We start from the raw sequence: 24,807 nt of genomic DNA on the forward strand, positions 1-24,807 counted from the left end.
GTTACCTGTTTCTGATGCAGAAAAGCTAGTTCATGCATTCATGACCTCTAGACTGGACTATTGTAATGCACTGCTAGGTGGTTGTCCTGCATCTTCAATAAACAAGCTACAGGTATTCCAAAATGCAGCGGCTAGAGTCAAAATATAATCACATTACCCCAATTTGACAGTCTCTGCACTGGCTACCTATTAATTTCCGTATCAGTTACAAAATATTATTACTTGCCTATAAGGCCCTTAATGGGTTAGCTCCTGCATACCTAACTAGTCTTCTACCACGCTACAATCCATCACGCTCCCTAAGGTCGCAAAACTCTGGACTTTTGGTAGTACCTAGGATAGCAAAGTCCACTAAAGGAGGTAAAGCGCTATACAAATAAACTTGAATTGAATTAAATATAAATGTCTCTGCGGTCTTTCCCCATTCTGGTTAGGTGCTGTACACATGACTAGAAATAATACATTTTTTAATTGCAAATATGGCCTCTGAGTGAACAGACTTGCTTTCAAGGGACTTTGGAAAAACATTGCAAAATGTTTTCGTTTTCCTCAGAGGCACTGAATTAAACAACATAGCAAGATGTAACCAAAGGAGTTGCTGACATACTGAATATCATTGGAAATTGTTACACCAATACAGGTAGATTTTCTGATATCTGGTCTTTCCCCATTCTGGTTAGGTGCTGTACACATGACTAGAAATAATACATTTTTTAATTGCAAATATGGCCTCTGAGTGAACAGACTTGCTTTCAAGGGACTTTGGAAAAACTGTTTTCGTTTTACTCAGAGGCACTGAATTAAACAACATAGCAAGATGTAACCAAAGGAGTTGCTGACATACTGAATATCATTGGAAATTGTTACACCAATACAGGTAGATTTTCTGATATCACCCTTTTATGTTTTGGCGATTCAGTGCAGCAGCCGTGGGTCTTCTTTTACAGACTACTACAACAGCACAGCAGCAGCTGAGGGAAGCATTCAGTCTGGCCTTCTCGAGAAAGGGCTTCTCCTAAAGCCCGGGATACACTGCACGATTTTAGCAATCCTATAAGATCATTACTTTATCACACTGTGCGACATGGATCGTTTAAACGTGGGTAGGACAAGCATGTAGACTGTACGATGATGACACCTATTGAATCGTAGGCTGCGACACACGCTAGCGCAATGTCATCAGCATGCGCTAGTGGTAAACAAATGTGGTACATCAAGATGGATCGCGCTTTGGCAGTTGTGCTTTTCATGTGTGCTGAAACAAAGAAGAGGCACCGGCAGAAGAGGGCAATATGGACCCGCTCATGACTCGGGAAAAAGAGGACAACTTGGGATGCCAGTTTTGCACAGGGAGCTTGGCAGCTGCAGTTCCTTTTTTTGGTGCGGTCATGATAGCAGCTAGAGGACACATCGTACAAACATGCCCGCTGCTGCCACAACTCAAGAATTTGTTCTTTATGGGTATCCCACATACCAGTATACATTCTACTTTTTTTTGCCTCCATGGCATTGAAATTATAGCGCCGCTGGTCGCGTGGATCAATGTCATTTCATGTTGTAATTTCATTGGCTGCTGAGTAGACGCAGGTCATTGCAGCAAACACAGAATTTGTTCTTTATCGCTGGTCACGTGGATCAATGTCATTTCATGTTGTAATTTCATTGGCTGCTGAGTAGACGCAGGTCATTGCAGCAAACACACTGTGCGTTGATCATGCTGAATTTCTGACACTGTCAGAAAACTATCGTAGGCTATCTTTAGTCGCAAGACCGGGAAAAAGCCCGTCTTTGAACCTCTCTCACTGTACGACATAAGACCAGCGATTAAGAGCCACGATCACAGAAATCGCCACGATTGCTTCACGATGGCAATCTTTCGTCTGGGACAGCCAAAAATCGTGCAGTGTATCCCGGGCTTAAGGGGAAGCTGCCAGCTCTAATCCCAGTGGCCCAGCGTTAAGTGAACTGTGCTGTGTTGCCATGTTTGACGCTCAGTGGCTAACCACAACCTGCCTCCTCACCAATGACAGACTTCACACCCAGCAGTCAGTGGTTTGTGAAGGAGGCACGATGCCGGTGGTGACGAGCCCTCTGCGAGTGACTGCGCCATGCGTCAAGATGGCACATAATGACTAGGAACCACAGATTTTCACTGCCACAGAAACCGCGCTGACAACACAAGAACTCGCTCTTCATTAAAAACAGGAAGTGGAGGAAAAACTATTCAACAAGCACAACAGCAGTTCACCGTTATTTGCTTATAAAGGACAAAAAAAAAAACATTTCCCACATCCAAAAACTCAATTAATGTACATTAACACCTCATGACTTCCAACAACTCAAGAATTTGTTCTTTATCGCTGGTCACGTGGATCAATGTCATTTCATGTTGTAATTTCATTGGCTGCTGAGTAGACGCAGGTCATTGCAGCAAACACACTGTGCGTTGATCATGCTGAATTTCTGACACTGTCAGAAAACTATCGTAGGCTATCTTTAGTCGCAAGACCTTTCTCACTGTACGACATAAGACCAGCGATTAAGAGCCACGATCACAGAAATTGCCACGATTGCTTCACGATGGCAATCTTTCGTCTGGGACAGCCAAAAATCGTGCAGTGTATCCCGGGCTTAAGGGGAAGCTGCCAGCTCTAATCCCAGTGGCCCAGCGTTAAGTGAACTGTGCTGTGTTGCCATGTTTGACGCTCAGTGGCTAACCACAACCTGCCTCCTCACCAATGACAGACTTCACACCCAGCAGTCAGTGGTTTGTGAAGGAGGCACGATGCCGGTGGTGACGAGCCCTCTGCGAGTGACTGCGCCATGCGTCAAGATGGCACATAATGACTAGGAACCACAGATTTTCACTGCCACAGAAACCGCGCTGACAACACAAGAACTCGCTCTTCATTAAAAACAGGAAGTGGAGGAAAAACTATTCAACAAGCACAACAGCAGTTCACCGTTATTTGCTTATAAAGGACAAAAAAAAAAACATTTCCCACATCCAAAAACTCAATTAACGTACATTAACACCTCATGACTTCCACTGCAACAATAAAAGGCATCATTTTGACAACTCAACTCTTGTGCACAAGAAACTCGTCCAAATCTCAAACTCGAGACCTATGGATTTCACGAGCCACTTCATCGGAAAGTGCAATTATGAAAGATGTCTGTCGAGAGAGGGGAAAGAATGTACATTAACACCTCATGACTTCCACTGCAACAATAAAAGGCATCATTTTGACAACTCAACTCTTGTGCACAAGAAACTCCTGTCCAAATCTCAAACTCGAGACCTATGGATTTCACGAGCCACTTCATCGGAAAGTGCAATTATGAAAGATGTCTGTCGAGAGAGGGGAAAGAAAAGCCTTGTTCCAGGCATTAGGCTCATAATGGCTGGCTACTGGAGCGGACAGAGAGCCCCTGCCATGTCCTCTCATCCTGTCGAAGCACATTATGTCAACCGCTCCACAGGACTGATGGTGTTTATGATGGCTAGAGTAAACCGGCCTGTCGGAGCCTCTTTCCCTGGCAACCAGGTCATGTAGTGCTACAGTATGAGGCATCTACAAATTTTAAGTAAATATTTCATATTTTAAATTGCATTTAATGGTCTCAAGTGTGGAAATCAAATACTTTGCACCTAAATTCAACATTGCTCTAGCTGGAACACCACATATTTGGTGCTAATGATTAAAAGAATCCTTACAATTATTTCAAATAAATCCAATTTGACAGATCAAAGAGATAAAACTTGAAGTGAATGAACAATTTCTGTTAGATGATATAAAAGCTTTGTTGTCGTCAGAGGATGCTGTTTGACATCCCCACAGAGCTACACAAACACGGTTTTGGTTTCCTAGGCGAATATCGTGAGTCACTTTTATTAAAAGCATCATTACTACAGTTGGCAGCAATTTACAGTTCATCATACATGATGGTTTCAAAAAAAAGAAAAAAAAAAAGAAGAATACATTTACAACATTTATGTCTGTAAACTTCAAGGCTAGTTAGAATTGAGGTAATGCTGTTCAGCTTTGTGGCTAAAGTAACAAAAGTCCATTCAAATAGATAAAGGTACCTGATTTTATTCTTACACCAGTGCATTAACATGGATACAATGAGACAATTTGACTGCAGTAATTTCATGTCGCTTTTTCACACTTTCTGGTGTTTAGTCAAAAGAGTAAAACTGAACATTCAAAAGCTGCCTTCGTTATTGCTGTCTCCACAGGTCGAGAGGTCTCCTCACCCGTTTGGATTGTCAGTGAGAGACTGGGAACAGTCCGAGTGTAGGCTATGATATGTGAGAACTTTGCCCGCTCCTCTCAGCAGAACAGTACAACGAAAACCACGATTCTTCCTCAGCAGCAGAGTGTCTTAATGCCGTTAAATTGTACATCACTGAATATTACAAGATGCTACTCATTGTTACAATATCAACAGTAGAGAGAGGGAAAAAAAATTACAACAAAACAAAACAATAATATTACAAGTAGAGAGCAGCATAGCACTATCGGAACGATTAATTCCTATAATATTTAAGGAAATTTCCATCTCATCTAGAAGGCACCCACACAGTGCCAAAGACTTCAAGGAAAAAATACAAATAAAAACAAAAAAAGTAAGGGAAAACAGGAAAAAAACAACAACACCCTTTTGACATCCGCACAACTGTTCACGTCATCCCTGGCTATGCTAATGGTTACAGAGACAGCTTATTTGCTTTCCTCTTAATGTTACCCGTCAACAAAAACCAAACGACCAAAGTGTTTTGGATATTGAGTTGGCATGTAAACAGCTGGACTAACCATTCTATCAAGAGTTCAGTCTGTGTCACCTCAGCCCTGGGGAAATGTTAGAAGGCCTGATTCAGTAGAGGTCTCCTCACCCATTTGGATTGTCAGTGTGAGAGACTGGGAACAGTCAGTGTAGGCTGAGATATGAGAGAACTTCGCCCGCTCCTATCAGCAGAACAGTACAACACCACGATTCTTCCTCAGCAGCGGAGAGTGTCTTAATGCCGTTAAATTGTACACCACTGAATTTTACGAGATGCTACTCATTGTTACAATATCAACAGTAGAGAGAGGGAAAAAAAATTACAACAAAACAAAACAATAATATTACAAGTAGAGAGCAGCATAGCACTATCGGAACGATTAATTCCTATAATATTTCAGAAAATTTCCATTTCATCTAGAAGGCACTCACACAGCGCCAAAGACTTCAAGGAAAAAAAAAAAAAGGAAAATACAGGGGGAACCCCCCCCCCCCCACCCCAACCCTTTTGACATCCTAACAACTGTTCACGTCATCCCTGGCTATGCTAATGGTTACAGAGACAGCTTATTTGCTTTCCTCTTAACATTACCGGTCAACAAAAACCAAATGACCAAAGTGTTTTGGATATCGAGTTGGCATGTAAACAACTGGACTAACCACTCTGTCAGAGTTCAGTCTGTCTCTCCTCAGTCCTGGGGAAATGTTAGAAGGCCTGATTCAGCTTTTTAGTCACTCTTGTCATCCTCATCAGCAGGGTCATCCTCCTCCTCCTCCTCCTCATCATCATCCTCCTCCTCATCATCCATTCCACCCTCCATGGAGTCCATTTCCTCTGCCGGCCCTGCCAGGTCATCATCTAGTACTGATGAATCTGCAGTCTTGTTCTGGCTCTCCTCTGAGTCACTGTCTTCAAGTGTGTTGTTAGCGGTTTCCATGTCAGCTGTGGAAGCGTTCTGGTCCTGATTTGTGCGGGGCCCTTTACCGGAATCCTTGTCCTCGCCGGTGGCCCCAAAGGCCCCGGACACAGCACTCTGTAGGTCAGCTAGAGAAGCTTGGGGGAAGCCTGGAATGCCCAGGCCACCCAAGCTGGGGGGTAAGAACATGGATGGGTAGAAGAGGCCTGGGGCCATGGTGGACAGCAGGAAAGGGTTGAAGGCCAGCACATTGGTGGACATGCCGGTGGCCGCAGCAGCGACTGCTGCATTCAGCGCAGCAGCATCACTGGTTGCCTCAGCAGACTCCATTTCATTCGATTTCTCTGCTTCCTTCTCTTTCTCATCTCCTTCGTCCTTGGTTTCCTCATCAGTCTTCAGCTTGGGATTCTCCTCAGAATCGGCATGTTCTGTGCCAGATGCGCCATCGGTGGCCGTTGCAGCAGCAGCCAGGCTTCCTCCAAACAGACTCCCCAGGCTGAACATGTTGGGGAGGCCACCCATGCCAGGAAGCATGAGAGGCAGCATGGTTGCAGCGTGCTTGGTGTCTGCTCCCCCTCCGAGAGAAGCGGGAAAGCCCATGAGGCCAGCAGCCAGCTGGAGGCTCTGGAGGTTCTGCAGGCCCTGCAGACTGGTCAGGTCCATACTGCCAAACAGCCCATTCATCAGCAAAGGATTAACGCCAGACGTGGAAGCCACTGCTGAGGCTGCTGCCTGCGCTGCTGCGGTCACCTTGGCGATCTCAGATTTGGGTCGCCTGCCTCTACGGCGCACACCCTCCTCTCTGACTACTGGCCCAGACAGAAGACGGTCAAACATGGACTCTGGGAGAAAGCCCTGGAAACAAAAAGAAAACAATTTAAATATATACAATAACAATGAAAAGTGAGGGGTTAGGAAAAATGTTCTCATGTTTTTAATGAAGTCTATTAGGCTCCATTTATTTGATCAAGAGTACAATAAAAACAGTAATCGTCAAATACTACATTTTAAAATAACTTTTTATTTTAATATATTTCAAAATCTCATTTATTCCTGTAACGGGAAATCTTTAGTCAGTCTTGAGTCACATGATCTTTTAGAAATAAATAGGCTGACTTACTGCTCAAAAAACATTTGTTTTTATTGAACGTTACATGCTTCTCAATGTTTCAGTGGAAATGTAAAAAAAACAGCATTTATTTTACATGGAAATATTTTATAATATTACAAAACGCCCTTAATGTCATGTGTGCTGAATGTATTTAAAAAAAAACAAAAAATTTCTTACTGAACTCAAACTTTTGAATGGTAATAGTATACATTATAAATATTTTAAAAACAAAGCAATAACCAATTTGATACATACCAATTACTAAGAGTTTAAATGACCAAACAGTGGCTAAATTGATCTGAATTCACTCATTCAAATAAAAGACGCACCGATTGCTTCACAATATCCGTCCAGTCAGGGGCGATAGCAAATTCTGAATTTTCAACCAGCCAGCGGGGTAAATCCTTCATTGGAGGGGCCATGGCTCCTCCCATCTGTAGTTATACAAATTATAAACGTTACCGCGAGTGTAAAGATTATTTTGAGGGGAATAAACTTAATCCATTCATAAACCTGAATACTTGCCTTTCTTCCATTCCTAATGTTAACAACAGGGACTCTCTCCTCTCCAGTCAGCGTATTAATGTCGATCTTGTTGGGATTGCGGCATCTGTGTCTTTTCTGTTTGGGCTTGGCAAACGGAGAGAGGAGGTCCTCATTCTTCTAAGAACAAGAACAAGAACAAGAGAACACTGTAAGATAAAATGCACAGGACATTCCCACATCAGCCAACAAGGTGGGCACAAAAAACTGCACTCACTGGTACGTATCCAGGCATATTCATAGTGTAAGTGGGGTGCTGTCTCAGCCACTCCCGTAGGTCCTTAGTGCTGGGTCCATCTTCTCCTGTAAGATGGCTTCCCTCTTCCAGGCCTTCAACGGGGGCCTTATGTGCAGGAGATGACATGGGTCTATGTGCCCGCCCATCCACAAAAGCTTTGGTCCCATCGGAATTTTCCTGTAGATGCAAACGAACAGAAAATTAGAAAAATAAGTGTTTATGTGCTTAAAAGGTCTATAAGCCACATGAAAATGGCATCACATCCTGACAGGATACGTACCGTATTGAGTTGTCCTCTCTTGTTTCCCATAAAGAGCAGTTCCAACCCCTCCACATTTTTCCTGCGACCTCGCTTTCTCCGGTTGGGGAGTTCAGTGTCAAGCAGAGAGCCGTTGGCTCTTGGTCTAGAGGAAGCGCCTGCTTGCAGCAGCTCCATCTGTGCTTTCAGGGCTGCGGAGGAGGCCATGGCCCCAGGGAAGGCAGAGGAAGAGCTGGACACGCCGTGCAGGGCCTTGGTCAGGTCTATGGCCTGTGCTTGGCCTTCTGCAGCATGGGACTCTCGTAAGTGAGCGACCATCTCCATCAGGTTCCTGCGCTTGGCAGCACGCTCTGCCTCAATCTCCACCTTCCTCCTCCTGCGTCTGCGCTGCCGAGGTACTGACAGGCTCAAAGCATCATCCTGGACAAGAACAATGAGAGGGTGCTTAACAAACATAACTATTAAAATCAATTTTATAATGTTAAACTACTTAAAAGACAACAGGAGCATCAGCACCCATGGGGGCACAGCAGGCTGGGTTAGAGGCGGGACTTGCCTTGTTGACCTGTGGTGACATGGTGAGGTCCTCACTGCCACTATAGCTGGTTTGACCCACCATTGAGAGATCACCAAGACTCCGCCTCTGCAGGGGGCTGTCTGTTGCCATGGAGCTGTAGCCAGGCAACAGGCCTGGTAAGTCAAAGAAATGCCTCCTGTTGGAAGGCCACTTGCCCTTCATGACCGCTTCACAGATGTTGTCCATACGATTGATCATTACCCTGTCCTAAAGTACAAACACAGAAGAGCAGCACAAGTGTAAGTGAGTGTGTGCACGTGGGTGCATACATAATGAACTAGAGAGTACAACAAAGGGTATCTAATTTTCTTCAATTCAGCTCCGGTTTCATATCCCAAGAATCTTATAATGCAATTTTGCTCGGTTATTAAAGGAGGAAGCTAAGTACGGTCTTTTCACTCTGCATTACATCATGTTTTCCTCAAAGCTTTGGGCTTGGCTTCATTTAATTTCAAATAACTTACTACATGCTAGAAGAGGGGGAAAATGGAGATAGAATCTGAAAGTTAATCTGAAAAAATGTAAATTGATTTGACAAAAAAGGAAAGGAAATTGTAAATGAAGTGGGAAAAATGGTTTAACTAACCTTGGGCCAGAAGGAGTACAGTGAACGTTCACCGAACATCTGAGAGGCTGACGGTTCAACATCATCAATGCTGAAACAGTCCCTGGTCTCATCACGGGCTGTGCTCAAGGAGGCGTTACTCTCCTCATCGAAATTCTTCCTCTCAGAGGCTGTTCCAGCTGCAAATAAAAATGATCTTTTAATACAAGCTAGACTGCAATAAGGCTTCTCAAATCAAAATCCATGCAGTTTTTTTTTTTGTTGCCAAATACAGTATCTTGAAAAGGTCAAGTGTGTAATTTCTTTATATCCCAGCATAATATGAAGAGAAAACTGCATAAAATTAGTTGATTTCCCCCTCCAAAATAAATACAGTAGCTCACAGAAGTGAGTACACCCCTCACATTTTTGTAAATATTTTATTATATATTTTCATGTGACAACAATGAAGAAATTATGCTTTGCTACAATGTAAAGTAGTGAGTGTACAGCTTGTATAACAGTGTAAATTTGCTGTCCCCTCAAAATAACAACACAGCCATTAATGTCTAAACCGCTGGCCACAAAAGTGAGTACACCCGGAGAGACTGTGCGCTCCTCCACCTTCCATTTGAGGATGCCCATGCTTGGCCAATCTATCACCTTTACCCTCAGCTTCTTTAGCAAGGCAGTGGTCGTCTTGGAGGTGTGTTTGGGGTCGTTATCATGTTTGTCGTCACATGAAAAGAAAATATTTACAAAAATGTAAGGGGTGTACTCACTTCTGTGAGATACTGTAAATACTTTCAAAATATTACTTTTTGAGCATCCTGACTAGCCAACAAAGTGACATTGGCTCATTAAGTGGAGTAAATTTGGGGCAGGATAATCTGTACAACCAATGGAATATACAGGGAGAGTGTATACAGGAAACATATATGAAAACAATTTCTGCAGTTCTGATTGGTGCCAGCCATCTTTAGATATTTTATTGGGAATTTTAAGCTAATTTAAGGTGTTCCAGCTAAATAAAATGAAAGAGGATGGAGTGGATTTAGTCTAATCCTAGATTTAGTAGCAATTTAAAGTAATTAAAGAAAAAGCTTGGGCCAAAACAGTTTTGATTTGTTTTTTGATCATACAAAAAACTTTTGGGCATGTTTCTGATGCAGACACAATAAATGTAGTGTTAAAGGAAATAAAATATCAAATAGGGTTGGGCCGAAAGACAATGCCACTGTCGATGGCTGACAGACCTCAAGATGTTGAGCCGGCATTGTGATTCCCCACAATTCCCCACATTGTGCAAAAACAGCAAATAAATTATGGGCTAGATGTTTTACACAAACTAAAAACAGCAACAAAATTCTAAATTATTTAAATGAAATTAGATTAAATAGACGGATGAGCTCGACACATGCGCAGTATCACCTACTTGACTTGCTTTGACTCAATCATCTCAAATCACCACTGTAGACATAGTCCGACGCCAATTTGGTAGACATCACCCAACCCTAATACCAAACAATGCCTAATATTCACCTTCAGCTTGTGAAGATTTTTCTGATTTGTCGTCCTCGTCCATCTTTTCTTCCTCATCTTCTTTAGAGGTTTTGCCAGTAGAAAGTTTAGCCTCAGTGGTTGATGGTGGCTCTTCTTCACCCTGAGCGTGTTTGTCCTCACGGGTAGTGGGCTCCTGATTCATGGGCTTCTCATCAGCCATACCATCCACAGGACAACCCTGCTCTACCTTGGGCTTAACCTCTATTACATCATCTTTCTCCTCCACTTCCATAATTTCCTCTTTAGGTTCGCAATTAAGACCCAAATCATTTGCTTCCTCTTCTTTCTTCACTTCATATTTAGGAGAGAGGGCTTCAGATTTTTCTTCTTTGACCTCCTCTATGTCACCATTCTCCACTTTGGGCACTAACACATCTCCTCCCTGCTCTTCCTTCACTTCCTCATCTTTGAGCAGGTTCAGAGGTGTAAGAGGACCAGACACGATGGACAGTTCTGCACCCTTGCTCTGTGTGAACTTCCGATGGGCCTCCAAGAAGCTCAACTCAGGGTCGTTGAGGATGTGGTAGTCAGTGCGGCTGACACCATGCTTTGCGGCACCCCGCAAGAGGTCTCGGTCATGGCGCCCGGGCTCCCACCAGGCTGGGAGGTCGGTACTTGGTTGGCACAGACTCAACCTCTCATCCAGCAGAGGGTGCGGCAACACCTGCTCCCTGATCCGCCGTAGCAGCTCGATACGATAGAGCGTCCGTGAAGCCCGCTCTTCTGTAATGGGGTCAATGATGAGGGTGGGGTCTGGCAGTTCTGTAAGCAGAAAGATGATGGGCAGTTGCATAATTGAAAATTCAATTAAAAAGCAATATCAATGTAAAAAATCTTATACTATTTTCTATGAATAAATGATTTTTTTAAATGCGAATTAAAAATCAATTTAGGCTTCACAATATTACAATGTCTAGTATTAAGAATAGATATCTAAGCGAATATCAATTAATTTCTGATATATTTTGCATGTTTCATCTGCTCTTTCTTTCTCCAGTTTCAAAAAGACAGAAGTTTACCTGTTTCTGCTTTGACCTGCATCCGACACACCCGCTTGCACATAGCCACAAAAGAGTAGTAATATTTTTCCAGGCTTTCATCTGTCTTCTTGTCTAGACGAGCAAAAGCACGGAACTGGGACCAGTCAAAGCACCGTCTGTGCACGTCATAAACCACACCGAATGTGGATACCACACGGTAGAAATCGGCCTCTTCACGCCTTGTCCATCTGAAGATGATGGGCAGTTGCATAATTGAAAATTCAATTAAAAAGCAATATCAATGTAAAAAATCTTATACTATTTTCTATGAATAAATGATTTTTTAAATGCGAATTAAAAATCAATTTAGGCTTCACAATATTACAATGTCTAGTATTAAGAATAGATATCTAAGCGAATATCAATTAATTTCTGATATATTTTGCATGTTTCATCTGCTCTTTCTTTCTCCAGTTTCAAAAAGACAGAAGTTTACCCGTTTCTGCTTTGACCTGCATCCGACACACCCGCTTGCACATAGCCACAAAAGAGTAGTAATATTTTTCCAGGCTTTCATCTGTCTTCTTGTCTAGACGAGCAAAAGCACGGAACTGGGACCAGTCAAAGCACCGTCTGTGCACGTCATAAACCACACCGAATGTGGATACCACACGGTAGAAATCGGCCTCTTCACGCCTTGTCCATCTGGAAAACAGATGTCGGTAAATGGAAATGAGGTGATGTGACTAAAGGAGTAATATAGATTTTTCTTTTTTTAAATGGAAGATCTAGATGTAACTCACCTCTGCCGTCGCTCTTTAAAATAAGCTGCTCCATCAGCCAGCAAGGTGGCGCCGTCGGGGATGAAAGGTGATCCCTTGGCCATGAAGGGCCCTCCTTCAGCCATGAAAGCCACCGCTCCATCCGGAGCATAAGCTCCTCCCTCTGTTACCATTGCAAGGATGTCATCACACGGACGGCCTCGGCGCCGATCAGGTTTGGTCATGGCTCCCTGCCTTAGTTGCTCACGCTTGTGAGTGCGCTGATAGGCCGTGATGAGGCGGCGCAATCGGGCTGTCAGGGCAGAGGCTGGCGGCCAGTATAGATTGCCTGCTTTCCCATTCTCACCAGGCTTAGGCACTGAGGGTGGACAAACAGACGGCAATGATGAGCACCGTGAAGTAAAAATCCCAAGTATGATGGGTAAAACCTGTGTGCTGTGGAAATAAATACCTTCTCCAGTCTCGCCATCCATCCCTTCTTTATCATCCAGAGGAGAGTTTGTAAAATCCTGCAAACATGGCAAAGAAAATGTTACATAAGCCAATCTATTACCAATGCTGATTTTAGATTTCAGATTTTATCTAATAATAGACTAATATATTTTAAAACTCACATCCAGATCGTCTTTGAATGGCATCCTTAATGGCTTGTACTCTGGGTCCTCATCCTCTCTATTGTGAAAAAGAGAAAGGCTTTTAGTGTGGGAGAGAAAACAAAGAAAAGAACCAAAAGAAAAGCGGGGTGAGGGATACAGAAAGAAGGAGACTTTATCATCCAGAGGAGAGTTTGTAAAATCCTGCAAACATGGCAAAGAAAATGTTACATAAGCCAATCTATTACCAATGCTGATTTTAGATTTGATCTAATAATAGACTAATATATTTTAAAACTCACATCCAGATCGTCTTTGAATGGCATCCTTAATGGCTTGTACTCTGGGTCCTCATCCTCTCTATTGTGAAAAAGAGAAAGGCTTTTAGTGTGGGAGAGAAAACAAAGAAAAGAACCAAAAGAAAAGCGGGGTGAGGGATACAGAAAGAAGGAGAGAGCCAGAGAAAGAAAGAACAGGAGGAGTCCCTCTTGCTGGGGCTGTGATTTTGGGCCAAACTTACCCCTCGACACCATCTGCCATCATGTCCGCTCCCCTCTGCTCGGCAGCGATGGCCTTGGCATCAGGCATGCCCACCCTCTCCAGGAAACACAGGGTGGGGTCAGCACACATAGAGTTATACTTCTCATAGCCTAGCGGAAGAAAAGAGAGCAGCGGTGAACATAAAATATGCATAATTACAGGCTGGGCTGTGGGCTGGCGAGCTATTATTTCCCTTGGTGTTGTGAAAGCAGAAAAAAGTATTACTGGTGTGTCAAATGTAGCTTAAAATAAAAAAAAAATAAAAAAAAGTGTATTGTTTAAATAAAATGTCAGATGTGTGAGGTGCTAAAAACTTAGCATGTGCCGCAATAAACATGTAATCAAAGCCCTTTAAAATGCTACCAAAAGAAAAAAAAAGATCCTCAAAAACACTGAAAAAAAACCTTAAAAACTAAATCAAAATCTTAATACAAAGTGAAATCCTTTAAAAAAAAATACCAGAAGATTAAATCAAACCAAAGAATTTTTTTTTAAAGAAACAAAAAGGCAGAGCCAAAGGAAAATGCCCGTTGAAACTGTCCAAGCAGAACAGATTCGAGCCTGCGGATACCCACAGTGCACAACAGGGGAGGCGATTGGCAGGCTGGACCCACTTCAGCTGAGCCGCTGATCAGACGGGACTCGAGCACCCCCTCCCCCGCTAGAACATCACATTTCAATTAGGATTTATGCGGCGACACATTGTTCCTAACTGCTGGCGCGCCCCGAGCCAAACTGTAATCATGAGGGGGTTTATAGGCCATCACTCTTTCCTCTGCAGTCCAGACCTGCCACCTCTTCTCTCCCCGTTTCCTCCCCAGACCTCCCTACTGAATTGGGATTATGATTAAGAACAGGCTGCCTGTGTTATATACACGCTCCTGTGTGTGAGCGCATGCATGGAGGCCAGCTGAGTTAACAAGGTAGCGCAGCACACCGGGAGAGACCAGAGAGAGAGCTTTCTGTACACACATTCACGAAAAAGACCAATCTGAGAGAAGCATAAAAGCCCCTCTCCAAGATTAACATCAGTGGCAAGAGCAGCAGTCATTACTAAAGAAAGTGGCTATTACTATACTTAATACAATTAAAAGTCAGCAGCTGAGAAACCCCTCTCCATCTCTTTTTTTTAAATACTGCTTTTGGCCCCGTTTTCCCCAAAAGATAAATTGGGACAGCTGCGCAGCTTCACAAAAGAAAACAATCACGTCCCAAACTGGGAATTTAGCAGGTTCTCTCAAAACACTTCCTAATACTTCCTAATAGGTCAATGTTAATAAAACGTGCTGAGAGGTGCCTGTTGCCTTTGATGGATTAGATCTCGGCTCTTTCCCCCATCCATTTTCCCAGCCACCCTCCAAGCACAGGATCAGCCATTCAGAAAATATCATCAATCTCTAGGCAATACTACAATAGGTCAACATGAGCAATTATTGTCGCCTGTCACCGCAAACACACCAATCAGAGAGTGTCAGCTGTAAGGAGGCGGCGCTTACCATGCTTAAAGACACCGATTAGGAGGGACTTGTCCGCATCGAGATCCCACCAATCAGTGGGGACGTCTGCATGGAAGGGTTGTGGGATCCAGATATCCAACTCGCTATAAGCGAAAGACAAACAAACACAGGAAAGGGTGATTAAATCCAGGAGATGGCCACAGCTTCACATAATCTAATGAGAACGGCATTAATGTCTATCTGCAGATATCTGGTAGGAAACACGAGCATTAGCAAGCCGCATCTCATTTAGGCCCATTTCTCATCTTGTTTATTCAGGGCCAACCTGATTATGGCCAGAGATCTGAGCCACTCCCTTATCTCACCCTGCGCACACGTGAGCCCTTCGCAGTCATTAGAACTTCAGTCGAGTCCTTGAGAGCATCAACATGGCGAGCACGTTTACACATTATAAATGCATGCACATCTGGGTGGGGGTGTTGTCAGAAAGGGGGAGGAGGAGGAGAAGGTGATGGAGGGAGAGGAAAGATAACAGCAGGCAGGATTCGGTGGAAGGGAATGGAGAGAGATGCCAACCTTGAATCGGTTCCCTCCAGGATTCTGTCTGCATGGTCTCCGATGACTTCTTGTCGCAGATAGTAGAGCATGCGGACCCGCAGCAGCACTCTGTCAGAGATAGAGAGAGCAGGAGAGAAAAACAAAAAACAAAGATGAGTTGGGGTTAATGGAGTGAGACAGATTGAGAGGAAGGAAAAAGGGACAAAGGGAAGGAGAGAAGGCAGAAAACAAAAGAGTGAGTAAGTTTGGCCAGCTCTGAGCTGTGCCAGCAGCAGTAGCAGCGGCAGCAGCAGCAGCAGCTCTTTGGCATGTGCCATGGCTCATCCATCATGCTGCCAGGGCTGATTAGCCACACTGTGCGGCAGCCTCCACGCCTGACAGATGGCTGCACATAATCACCTCTGTGTGTGCGCCGCCTTTCACCCACTTCCAACAGGTCTGCCTGGCACCTGGCCTGGCATCGCGCTGCTACGCTTGGGGAGCCGCCCGTACCCACCCTCGTCCCCCTCCTCCACACGTACGCACTCCAGCACCTTCATCCTCTCGTTTTCATTTCCTTCCTAATGCTGTTAGGGAAGTTGGGGAGGTGCTAACGGGATGCCTCCAAAGTACAGAGGCAGAAGTTTGCAGTGCGGCGAGCAGATGGTTGGCGGACTAAGCACCTCGCATTTATCGTCTCGTAACGTTTCTTCAGCTGTTGCTCTGTTCCCCTTCTTTGGATGCACATCAGAGCCAGCAGTGAAAAGCGTGTTTTGCTTTCTCTCGGTCACTGCCTAACGTTAGGCAGGACAAAACAATGCCGGCCTGGCAACAGAAATTATTTATCAAATGAAACCAGAGAGGCCTCGAAAAACAAAAGACGCAAGCCGGCGGCACAAAAGGCATAATGGACGTGTGGGGCGAGAGGCAAAATCATCATGTGCGGCCTGATGAGCTGAACGATTAATTATTGAGTGCTCTTAAAATCTTTAATTTCAGCAATGAAAAAGATTCCTCACGGCCTGTCATTCATTACTTCAGGAACTTGGCAGAGGCCTTTGCCAGAAAGATGGGACTCTTTCTTTTGCCAGATTCTCTACAGCTGGCCATTTTTTAACTGACATTCATTAGTCAAAGCTAAACTACGGAGGAGCCAAGCAACTTAATGAAACATCTGCAGCACAAGGTAACAGCGCTAACTCGCATTTGGACACATTCAGCTAAACTCGCAAGTTTGCTTCAATTACTTTAACTCGAAAAGCTTCTCAAGTTTTTAAATGCACCTGCTTCAGAGGATATCAGGCTTGAAAGTCAAAAGGTTACTTTCAAACAAGACAGCAGCAGAAAAACGGAACAGTCTTTGTGTGGAATTTTAAACCACGGCATTTCAATTTTTGACCAAGGAATTTCCATGACCTTTCTAATCATTGGACAAGGATTTTTTTTTAATCATCATAAAATTGGTGGATTGATTTCCATTCATATGTCAGGTACAAATATTTCGAATAGATCTAGATTATAGTAGTGCACCAATGTCTCGGAAAAAGACACTGAATGGAGGCATAATCACATTGGCTACAATTTTTACTCAAGTAGTTTCAATGTGCAACATTATTGCCAATGGAATATTTAAAACGGTGTAAAACAAGAGGGAAAATATATTAACCATTACATGTAAGTGTAATGGTCCATAAAGGTGGGAAAGGGCAGTGTGTGAAATGATACATACTTGTTGCAGTGGTGTTTCAGGTGTCTCTTGTAACTGTCCTCTTGAAGAAGGAGTTCAGGATTACAGTCAGCAAGCCAGTCAGCCTGTGGCATGTGAGTCTGAACAGCCTGCGGCTTCCCCTTCTTCCCTTTACGTCCCCGGGGCACTGGGGCAGACAGTCCTGAAACCACAGAAATGCCACTGTTTAGCAAGTGAAGAGGTAGATGCTGACAGAGAAAATAAATTATGTTTTCAGTTTGGTCTCAGATGAGTGTTCTACCAGAGTGGTTGGTCAGTGTGCGGCTCTGGCCATCCTCAGTAGGGGTTATGAGGTCCCAAATGAAGCTCTTGATGTTCTCGTCTCCACGGTAGTGGAGCAGGCAGTAGGCCAGGAGTGCGCGGCAGATGGTCTCTACGTCTCGCTCCCTCAGCGGGCGCTTAAAGCATCCATGGGACAGGATGTCACCCCAGCGGCCCCAGCTACGCACAACAGAAGAAAAGTTAGCCAGCGCAAATACAGCATGTGAAAACTTCAGTTTGCGTCCTTTGTTATTTAAAAAAATTCAAGCCTTTAACTGCAGTTGTTCAGTTTTGTAAAGCAGCATGGAAAAATGTCACCGACAAGAATAGTTTAACTAATTCAAAAAGTGCATTTGTACTGTCTGGGGAAAAAACTAGCGCAGTGTCAGGATCGTTTAAGCATAGTATTACTCTATGATTGTGCCATTTCTCACAAGCTGAAGGAGGCGGCGTGGCACCACTGCATTGCTGGCATGGTGCATGATCATGAGGAGACCCAATGCCCTTGTTATTTGATGAAGCACTCAAGCACTCTCTAAGCACAGGCCTAAAGGGCTTTTTGGGAAGAGAGAGGGGGAAAAGGTCTGCTCTGATTTCACAGCCCTACACTGCTTTTTCCCAAAAAAAATAAAAAAATTCTGAAGAGACAAAGCCCTCAGACTTGATGGATCTAATTTGCCGTATAGCCCAGGGGTCTAGACGCGTCTGACTGAAAAGAAAAAAAAAATACTGGTCAGACATGGTGCGTGCAGCCAGCCATGATTAGTGCTGAGTGCACTGAGGCCTGGCGCTTAATTAACTGTGTGCGTTAGATAGCGCTGTGTCTGCCACTGCCCCGGGACAAGCAAGCGTGACAAACTCGGCCACTGCACTGGTGGGCTGTGAGCTACCAGATATTCTCATTCCAAATGGAAAACAAGACAAGACCAGGGGAATTTGGATGGCGATAAAACAAAGCAGGAAGCTGAATAATCCTGTCTCATGGCACTGGGATGGACTTCCTGCTAAAACTGGTTTCCATGGCAAGCTACGATTGAGGGAAATGGAGATCTAATTATATTTTAGAGGGATATGGACTGAAAAAGTCTGATAGATAAAATTAGTTGACAGCAATAATTTTAACTGGTATGTTTCTATGTGAAAACGCATGGGGGGGGCGCAGCGTTGCCCTGTAGGATCATGTATAGTTGGTACACTCAAAGCAGCTTTTGAGGGAAAAAAAACACATCTGCTAAATGGCAACTAATTATAGGGATAGGCCCCAGGGACTCCTCAAGTGGAAGATGGTGATTTAGCACAATCTCAGTAAATTTTCAGGCTAGAGCAGCCCACTAAAATGGAGTACAAAGCTGTTAAAACCAACAACATTATAAAATGACCATTTCCAGACTGCACTCACCCATACACAAGCAGGTTCTTCTCCACTCTGAAGCACTCACTGCGGGGGTACCCCTGGGTTCGGTCCTGGGGCCTCCGTGGTTTCTGAATGGGCTTGTCCTCCGAGTCACTCTCAAGCTCTGAGTACTCCATCAAATCATCCTCCTTCATAGAACTATAGTGCCGAGTCTGCTTCCGGACCCGAGGAGTGTCAATCACCAGATTATTCTGACAAGAGATACGATCTGGGGTTAGAATGCTTCCTCAAGAGTTTAAGACGGCAGAAAAGGATTCGGCATGTTCATCACTTTTAGTACTATACTATGGTAGCACCATGATATAGGCAGGGATGGGAATCGTTAAAGTTTTAACAGTATTACTACTTTTAACAATACTGCTTATCGATCCGGTACTTTAACTGTATTCTTATTGGTACTTTTGTGTGTATATATATATATATATATATATATAAATAACAAATTAAGAGCGGAATTAACATTGCTTTATATTCTGAAATGTAAAAAATATTTTAATATTTAAGTTCAGGTAAGTAATATAGCCTACAAAAGAAATCGAATAAAGTAATCAAATGTAAATAAACTGCATTTTCACTGTGTGAATTAATAGATTAACGCTTATTAAAGCTAATGTTATTCAGATTGAGAGCTGTGAGTGATTTTCTCTTTGTATTTTGTTGTTTAACATTGATGGCCCAAGCGCCAGTCACTGCTGTCACTTTAAGACAACATATATTGACACATCGGATTTTCTCCCAACTGTTCACGTCCACTTAAAGGGGTCATATGATGCGATTAAAATTTGTCCTTTCTCTTTCGAGTGTTACAAGCTCTTGGTGCATAAAGAAGATCTGTAAAGTTGCAAAAGACTAAAGTCTCAAATCCAAAGAGATATTCTTTATAAAAGTTAAGACTTGTCCATGCCCTCCTAAAACGCCTCGTTTAAACACGCCCCCACATGTCTACATCACTGTGTGGGAAGATTTGCATAACACCACCCAAATGTTCACGCAAAGGCGGCGTAACTTTTATTCTCGCTACTTCGTCATGCCTGCCACCGCCACGATGTTGTGGAGATGCTGTGTGTTTCGTTGTGTAAAGCGAAACTACTTTGTTTGGCCTTCCAAAAGAGGCCGATATCCACTTCGTCATGCCTAGAGCTGATCTGTGCTGGTTGCTGAGGAAATACATCAACTTCGCGCTGTGGATCGTCGGACCAGCTTTCACCGTGGCCGAAGCAGAGTCCAGCCCGGGGGCGTCACATGTGGTTGCCGCAAGCCCACCGGCCACCGCTCACTCTAGCCTGCAGTGTGTAACGCTGTGTGACGTATTTTATGGAGGACTGTTTCCTTAACCTGCAGTTCTGCATAGCCTACAATGGGTCTGTGCTCAAAGGCTGTTCTATAAAGTGGGGCAGTTCCAACTTTGCAAGGATAGTCTGGCGCTTCTGACTCAGCATGTAAGTAAATTTTTTATATTTAAAGAATTTGCCACTGATGATTCAAACGCGAGTTTTAAGCAGTGTAGAGTAGCGCTTGTTGTTTGTCGTTTCTCCGATCACAAATGCAGACATGGTTTTATGTTTACGTGGCGCGATGCACAAAGAGGAGCGTGCACACATTTCAGCCTGGGGAACAGCGTCTCTTGTGCGGATTATTGTGCTTTCAACATTTTATCAAACATACCCCGCAATTTAGCAACAGTAAAGACGGCATTTTACAACATTCACCGAATGTGCTTATTCTGATTTTAAGTTTGGGTTTTTAGGGAGGAATGAATGCGCACCGCTGTTAAGGGAAGGAAGTTGCGCTAGACAAAACACGGCTAGTTTTTAATAGTTTTACCTCATATCTTCTTAGGGACTCTGGTGAGATAGAATTTGCAAGATAATGTCTATATAGCAATAACAAATGTAGCCTATGTGTGTTTTCTTAATTTCTCCAGTACCGACAGCAGAACCATTAACGTAAAAGCTAATCGATACACCGGTCTTTCATAATTTAGCCCCGTGGTCCATTTAATACCGGGTTTCGGTACCCATCCTTAGATATAGGTGGCCACTAGATGGCAAAGATGGAAGACCTCTGCTCAAAGACACATGCAGAAAAAACTGTGATAAAGCATTTTTATTTAGACATAACATGGCGTTTCCCTTCAAGCAGATATAAGCTGCTTAGAGCTTATAATTCTCCTGAGTGCAAAGAAAAGAGGTAATTACAGAAAATGCTTCCCATGGCCAAGTTTAAACAATTTCGCCTTTGCTCAATTACGGCTACATTCCACGCACTGTTAGCCCGGGGAAATCACCCTCATTAATTATGCCCAGATAGCATATTTATGAGGAGTGACAACACCGAGTGTGGTGGAAACTATCCAGATTTGGTTTTACACCATCTTCAGTTATCAATTGTCAGGCAGAATTATGAATATGATACCTGTCAAAAGCTGCTAATGCATGACCCCGGCATTAATGAAACAATGAATAATAGTCAGCTGTAAGTGCTCAACACACAATTACACAAGAGAGAGGTGCTACAGATTAGTGCCTCACTTCATGCAACATCTCCTGTGAGACATTTCACAGCACAAGAGAGCTCCTTTTCACCGTTAAGTTGCAGCTTACCCTGCCATTGATCATATCCAGGTCCAGCTCTGCTTTCTTTGCCCATTTCTGCCAGAAATCTGGGTCCTCCAGAGATATGTCGCTTCTGTTCCCAGAGGCCACAAAACTTGCCTGGTAGGGAAAAAATTTATATAAATAGTGAGATCAGAGACACTTGCCCTTTAGGTTGCACTATTTTAAGAGCAAGATTAAATGGGTAGTATTGCTTAAAGGTAATTATGCAATAACATTGATAGGTGGGTAATTTTTTTTTTGTTAATATCATGACTTCAGTCATGGCAAAAAGACTGAAAGTTTTTAAATGTCATCACCTTAGCAAATGTTGAGCCTTTGCCTTCTGATTCAATGGTAATGGTCTGTGTTCGTCTCTGCAAAATCTGATCAATGTCTTCTTCACAAAACTTAGATCCCTCATCCTCCTCATCCATTAGAGCACCATATGCACCTTTCCTTAGAAGGTCCTCAATCTCCTTTTTAGAGAGCTGCTGAACCTAAAAAAAAGGTGGTGGGGGCAGGGGGATATAATGAATGAACTTCATATAATACAAATCTCAAATCTAGTGTTTTCATCTTGGAGATTTTATGGAGAAGACAAATTTAGGCAGACAGTATAAAGGAAAATAAAGCCCAGAGCACCAGAATTAGATGTTTTTCCACTGACTGTCAATATGTGCAAAGTATGTTTGATTAATTAACCATCTGGAACACTGTGGTCCACAAAACGGTGGTGCTGTGTGCAGCTCATACCCCATTGGCGGCATTCTCCCTCCCGCTCATGGACTGAAGCACAGCCTTGTCCAATCCTAACTTCAGACTGGCCTTGTCAAACATCTCTCTTTCATAGGAGTTTCTAGTGATCAGGCGGTAAATCTTCACAGCCTTGCTCTGTCCTATCCTGTGGCATCGAGCTTGTGCCTGAAGGCAACAGCACAAAACGGTCACACAAACTGCCTTTGAGGACTCGCATATACACACACACCCCCATCCCAGAAAACTGCTAAGGTTGCATAATGCAGCTAAAAGATGCTTTGTGAAATAAAATGGCTTCCATCACATATGCACCATATATGGTAGAACACTTCCATGCTTACCTGCAAGTCATTCTGAGGGTTCCAGTCAGAGTCAAATATAATGCAAGTATCAGCTGCAGTTAAGTTAATACCCAGGCCTCCAGCCCTGGTGCACAGCAGGAACACAAAACGGTCAGAGTCTGGTCGTGAAAAGCGGTCAATAGCTGCTTGGCGGAGGTTTCCTCGAACTCTGCCATCTATACGCTCATATGGATACCTAGAGAACAGGAAATGGAGTATTAACTATAATGCCATTTTATTAATAAAATAATGCCTTTTTATTAAGAATTTTCTGTTAAAAAAATACTGTTATTCTTTCAGTTTCTACCCAATATATGAGATTGTACATCTAATCACATTAAAAAGTGATTTTCTTAATTTGTTGGCAGTGCTATGGGCTCAGGCATCCTACCGTCTCTGGATGAGGTAGTCCTCCAGGATGTCCAGACAGCGCACCATCTGGGAAAAGATGAGCACACGGTGACCCCCAGCCTTCAGTTTGGGAAGCAGCTTGTTGATCAGCACCAGTTTTCCTGCAGCCTGGATCATGGCCTGGAGGTGGAACTCTGGGTGGTCTAAGGGGTGACTCTCCCTGAACTCCTCCATTATCTTCTCCTCAGCTCCTACAGACAGAGAAAGGAGTGAAATTTCTGGCTGACTGTAAAACATTGTGATATTCTTTAAGCACACACGGTTAACAAATAAAAGTTTTCAGTTTACACAGTTTTACATCAAGAGTCTACTGCTCACCATTGATGAGGTAGGGGTGATTACAGCACTTTCTCAGCTCCATCATGGTGTTCAGCAGGTTGGGAACATTGGATCCTCCTCCTCCACCTCCGCCGCCTACACTCTTGGACAGGAAGGCAAAGTTCTTCTCCAAGATGGCACGGTAGTACTTCTTTTGCACATTGGTCAGCTCCACTTCAATGATGGTCTCCTCTTTAGGTGCAAGATTCTTCTCCACGTCCTCCTTCAGTCGGCGCAGCATCATAGGCTTCAGAATGCCCTGCAGTTTTTGCACCTGAAACCAGAAAGTGACGACCATTAGAAAACATCCAGGCATCTCTAAACTGCATCACACACCGATGGCAGTGATTTAACAAGTGCTAATAATCCATACCTGTTCTTCTGTTTTAAGATCTCCAAACTCCTGCATGAAGGTTGGCTCAGAGGGAAACCTGTCAGGCTCCAGGAAATGAAGGAGACTGAAGAGCTCCTCCACTGTGTTTTGCAGTGGGGTTCCAGTCAGCAGGACTTTGTGCTCCGACAGAAGAATCTCATTAAGTGACTTATCTTTTTCAACAAAAGAAACAAAAAAATAGAAATGTGTTGTAAAAATGGTGGAAACACTTTACATTACTTTTCCAGTCATATGTGATTATTGGATAAGGATTTTTATTTTTAATTCAAATTCAGATTGATTCATTAAGCCTTTAACACGTACGGTCACACCGGTGTGATCAGTCTTGGCTGGTCCCTGAAGCATACGATCACACCGGTGTGATTAGAACTTTCAGTGCGTCACGTCATCAACTGCTGAATTTAAATCTGCTTTCGCGCTTTGGCTGGGGCGAGCCAGATCGGACGAGCTGAGTGCTTGTCATATCACAAATATTCAGTGTTTTCAACCATACAATGCTTATTTTAGGTTTCAGACATTCAAGATCCATGTGTTGTACGAATCTATTGTGGCTGCGCTGTCACATGACAAGCATGATGCGTCACCATGGAAACAATAAGGCAATTAGGGCTGGGTATTGTTCACTTTTTCGATATCGATACCTTGACTTCGATACCGGGTCCTGAACGATTCTTTTTTCGATACCAATTTTATGAAATCAATTTTAACAAGATTACATTATCTAAAAAAAAAAAAAAACTTTGTATATTTCAGCTTGTTGATGTTTATACAAACTCAAAGACTCATCTCCTGAGCCACTGCACAAAGGAACAAAATGCGAAACTATTTTCTCTTCTCCCAGTTTACCGGAGACCTACTTTAACGTGTTTCGGGAGGAGATGAATTTGCGTGTTGTAAATGCCCATCACCCGGTATAGATCAACTAGCACGGTCGATATAAAAGTGTTTAAACTACCAAATAGATTTACTTGCACATATTTCAGAATCGGAATATCAGATATTTCATAATATAGTGAGCATGTTTGTGAATATTTTGAATAAAACAGGAAAAACGAATTAAAAGCGATCCATGTGTTGTACGAATCTATTGTGGCTGCGCTGTCACATGACAAGCATGATGCGTCACCATGGAAACA

The 24,807-nt window shown here is 43.4% G+C and overlaps 1 protein-coding gene and 1 long non-coding RNA gene across 2 annotated transcripts in view; one reads left to right on the forward strand and one right to left on the reverse strand.

Moving 5' to 3' along the window:
• Positions 1 to 3,826: 3,826 nt before the first annotated feature.
• LOC107589838 (uncharacterized) lies at positions 3,827 to 5,258 on the forward strand. Its single transcript, XR_001609713.1, has 2 exons — positions 3,827 to 4,251; positions 4,891 to 5,258. It is a non-coding gene; the product is annotated as an uncharacterized lncRNA (long non-coding RNA).
• A 28-nt stretch (positions 5,259 to 5,286) lies between these two features.
• The window catches only part of LOC107589837 (chromodomain-helicase-DNA-binding protein 7-like), a 91,954-nt gene continuing 72,433 nt past the window's right edge, over positions 5,287 to 24,807 (reverse strand). The window contains exons 14-38 of the mRNA XM_016278388.1: positions 23,651 to 23,793; positions 23,278 to 23,551; positions 22,940 to 23,150; positions 22,549 to 22,744; positions 22,205 to 22,372; positions 21,769 to 21,948; positions 21,458 to 21,568; positions 18,840 to 19,045; positions 17,421 to 17,620; positions 17,162 to 17,321; positions 15,472 to 15,561; positions 14,935 to 15,038; positions 13,419 to 13,548; positions 13,201 to 13,258; positions 12,757 to 12,814; positions 12,327 to 12,663; positions 12,020 to 12,228; positions 10,523 to 11,305; positions 9,023 to 9,180; positions 8,416 to 8,643; positions 7,881 to 8,279; positions 7,580 to 7,777; positions 7,345 to 7,482; positions 7,149 to 7,253; positions 5,287 to 6,563 (exon numbers count right to left, since the gene is read on the reverse strand). Coding sequence (XP_016133874.1) covers positions 5,520 to 6,563; positions 7,149 to 7,253; positions 7,345 to 7,482; positions 7,580 to 7,777; positions 7,881 to 8,279; positions 8,416 to 8,643; positions 9,023 to 9,180; positions 10,523 to 11,305; positions 12,020 to 12,228; positions 12,327 to 12,663; positions 12,757 to 12,814; positions 13,201 to 13,258; positions 13,419 to 13,548; positions 14,935 to 15,038; positions 15,472 to 15,561; positions 17,162 to 17,321; positions 17,421 to 17,620; positions 18,840 to 19,045; positions 21,458 to 21,568; positions 21,769 to 21,948; positions 22,205 to 22,372; positions 22,549 to 22,744; positions 22,940 to 23,150; positions 23,278 to 23,551; positions 23,651 to 23,793 — 5,888 coding nt within the window. The 3' untranslated portion in view covers positions 5,287 to 5,519. The remainder of the gene's footprint in view (positions 6,564 to 7,148; positions 7,254 to 7,344; positions 7,483 to 7,579; positions 7,778 to 7,880; positions 8,280 to 8,415; positions 8,644 to 9,022; positions 9,181 to 10,522; positions 11,306 to 12,019; positions 12,229 to 12,326; positions 12,664 to 12,756; positions 12,815 to 13,200; positions 13,259 to 13,418; positions 13,549 to 14,934; positions 15,039 to 15,471; positions 15,562 to 17,161; positions 17,322 to 17,420; positions 17,621 to 18,839; positions 19,046 to 21,457; positions 21,569 to 21,768; positions 21,949 to 22,204; positions 22,373 to 22,548; positions 22,745 to 22,939; positions 23,151 to 23,277; positions 23,552 to 23,650; positions 23,794 to 24,807) is intronic.

Source organism: Sinocyclocheilus grahami, unplaced genomic scaffold (assembly GCF_001515645.1).
Source record: "Sinocyclocheilus grahami isolate Dianchi unplaced genomic scaffold, SAMN03320097.WGS_v1.1 scaffold121.1, whole genome shotgun sequence".
Lineage (NCBI taxonomy): Eukaryota > Metazoa > Chordata > Actinopteri > Cypriniformes > Cyprinidae > Sinocyclocheilus > Sinocyclocheilus grahami.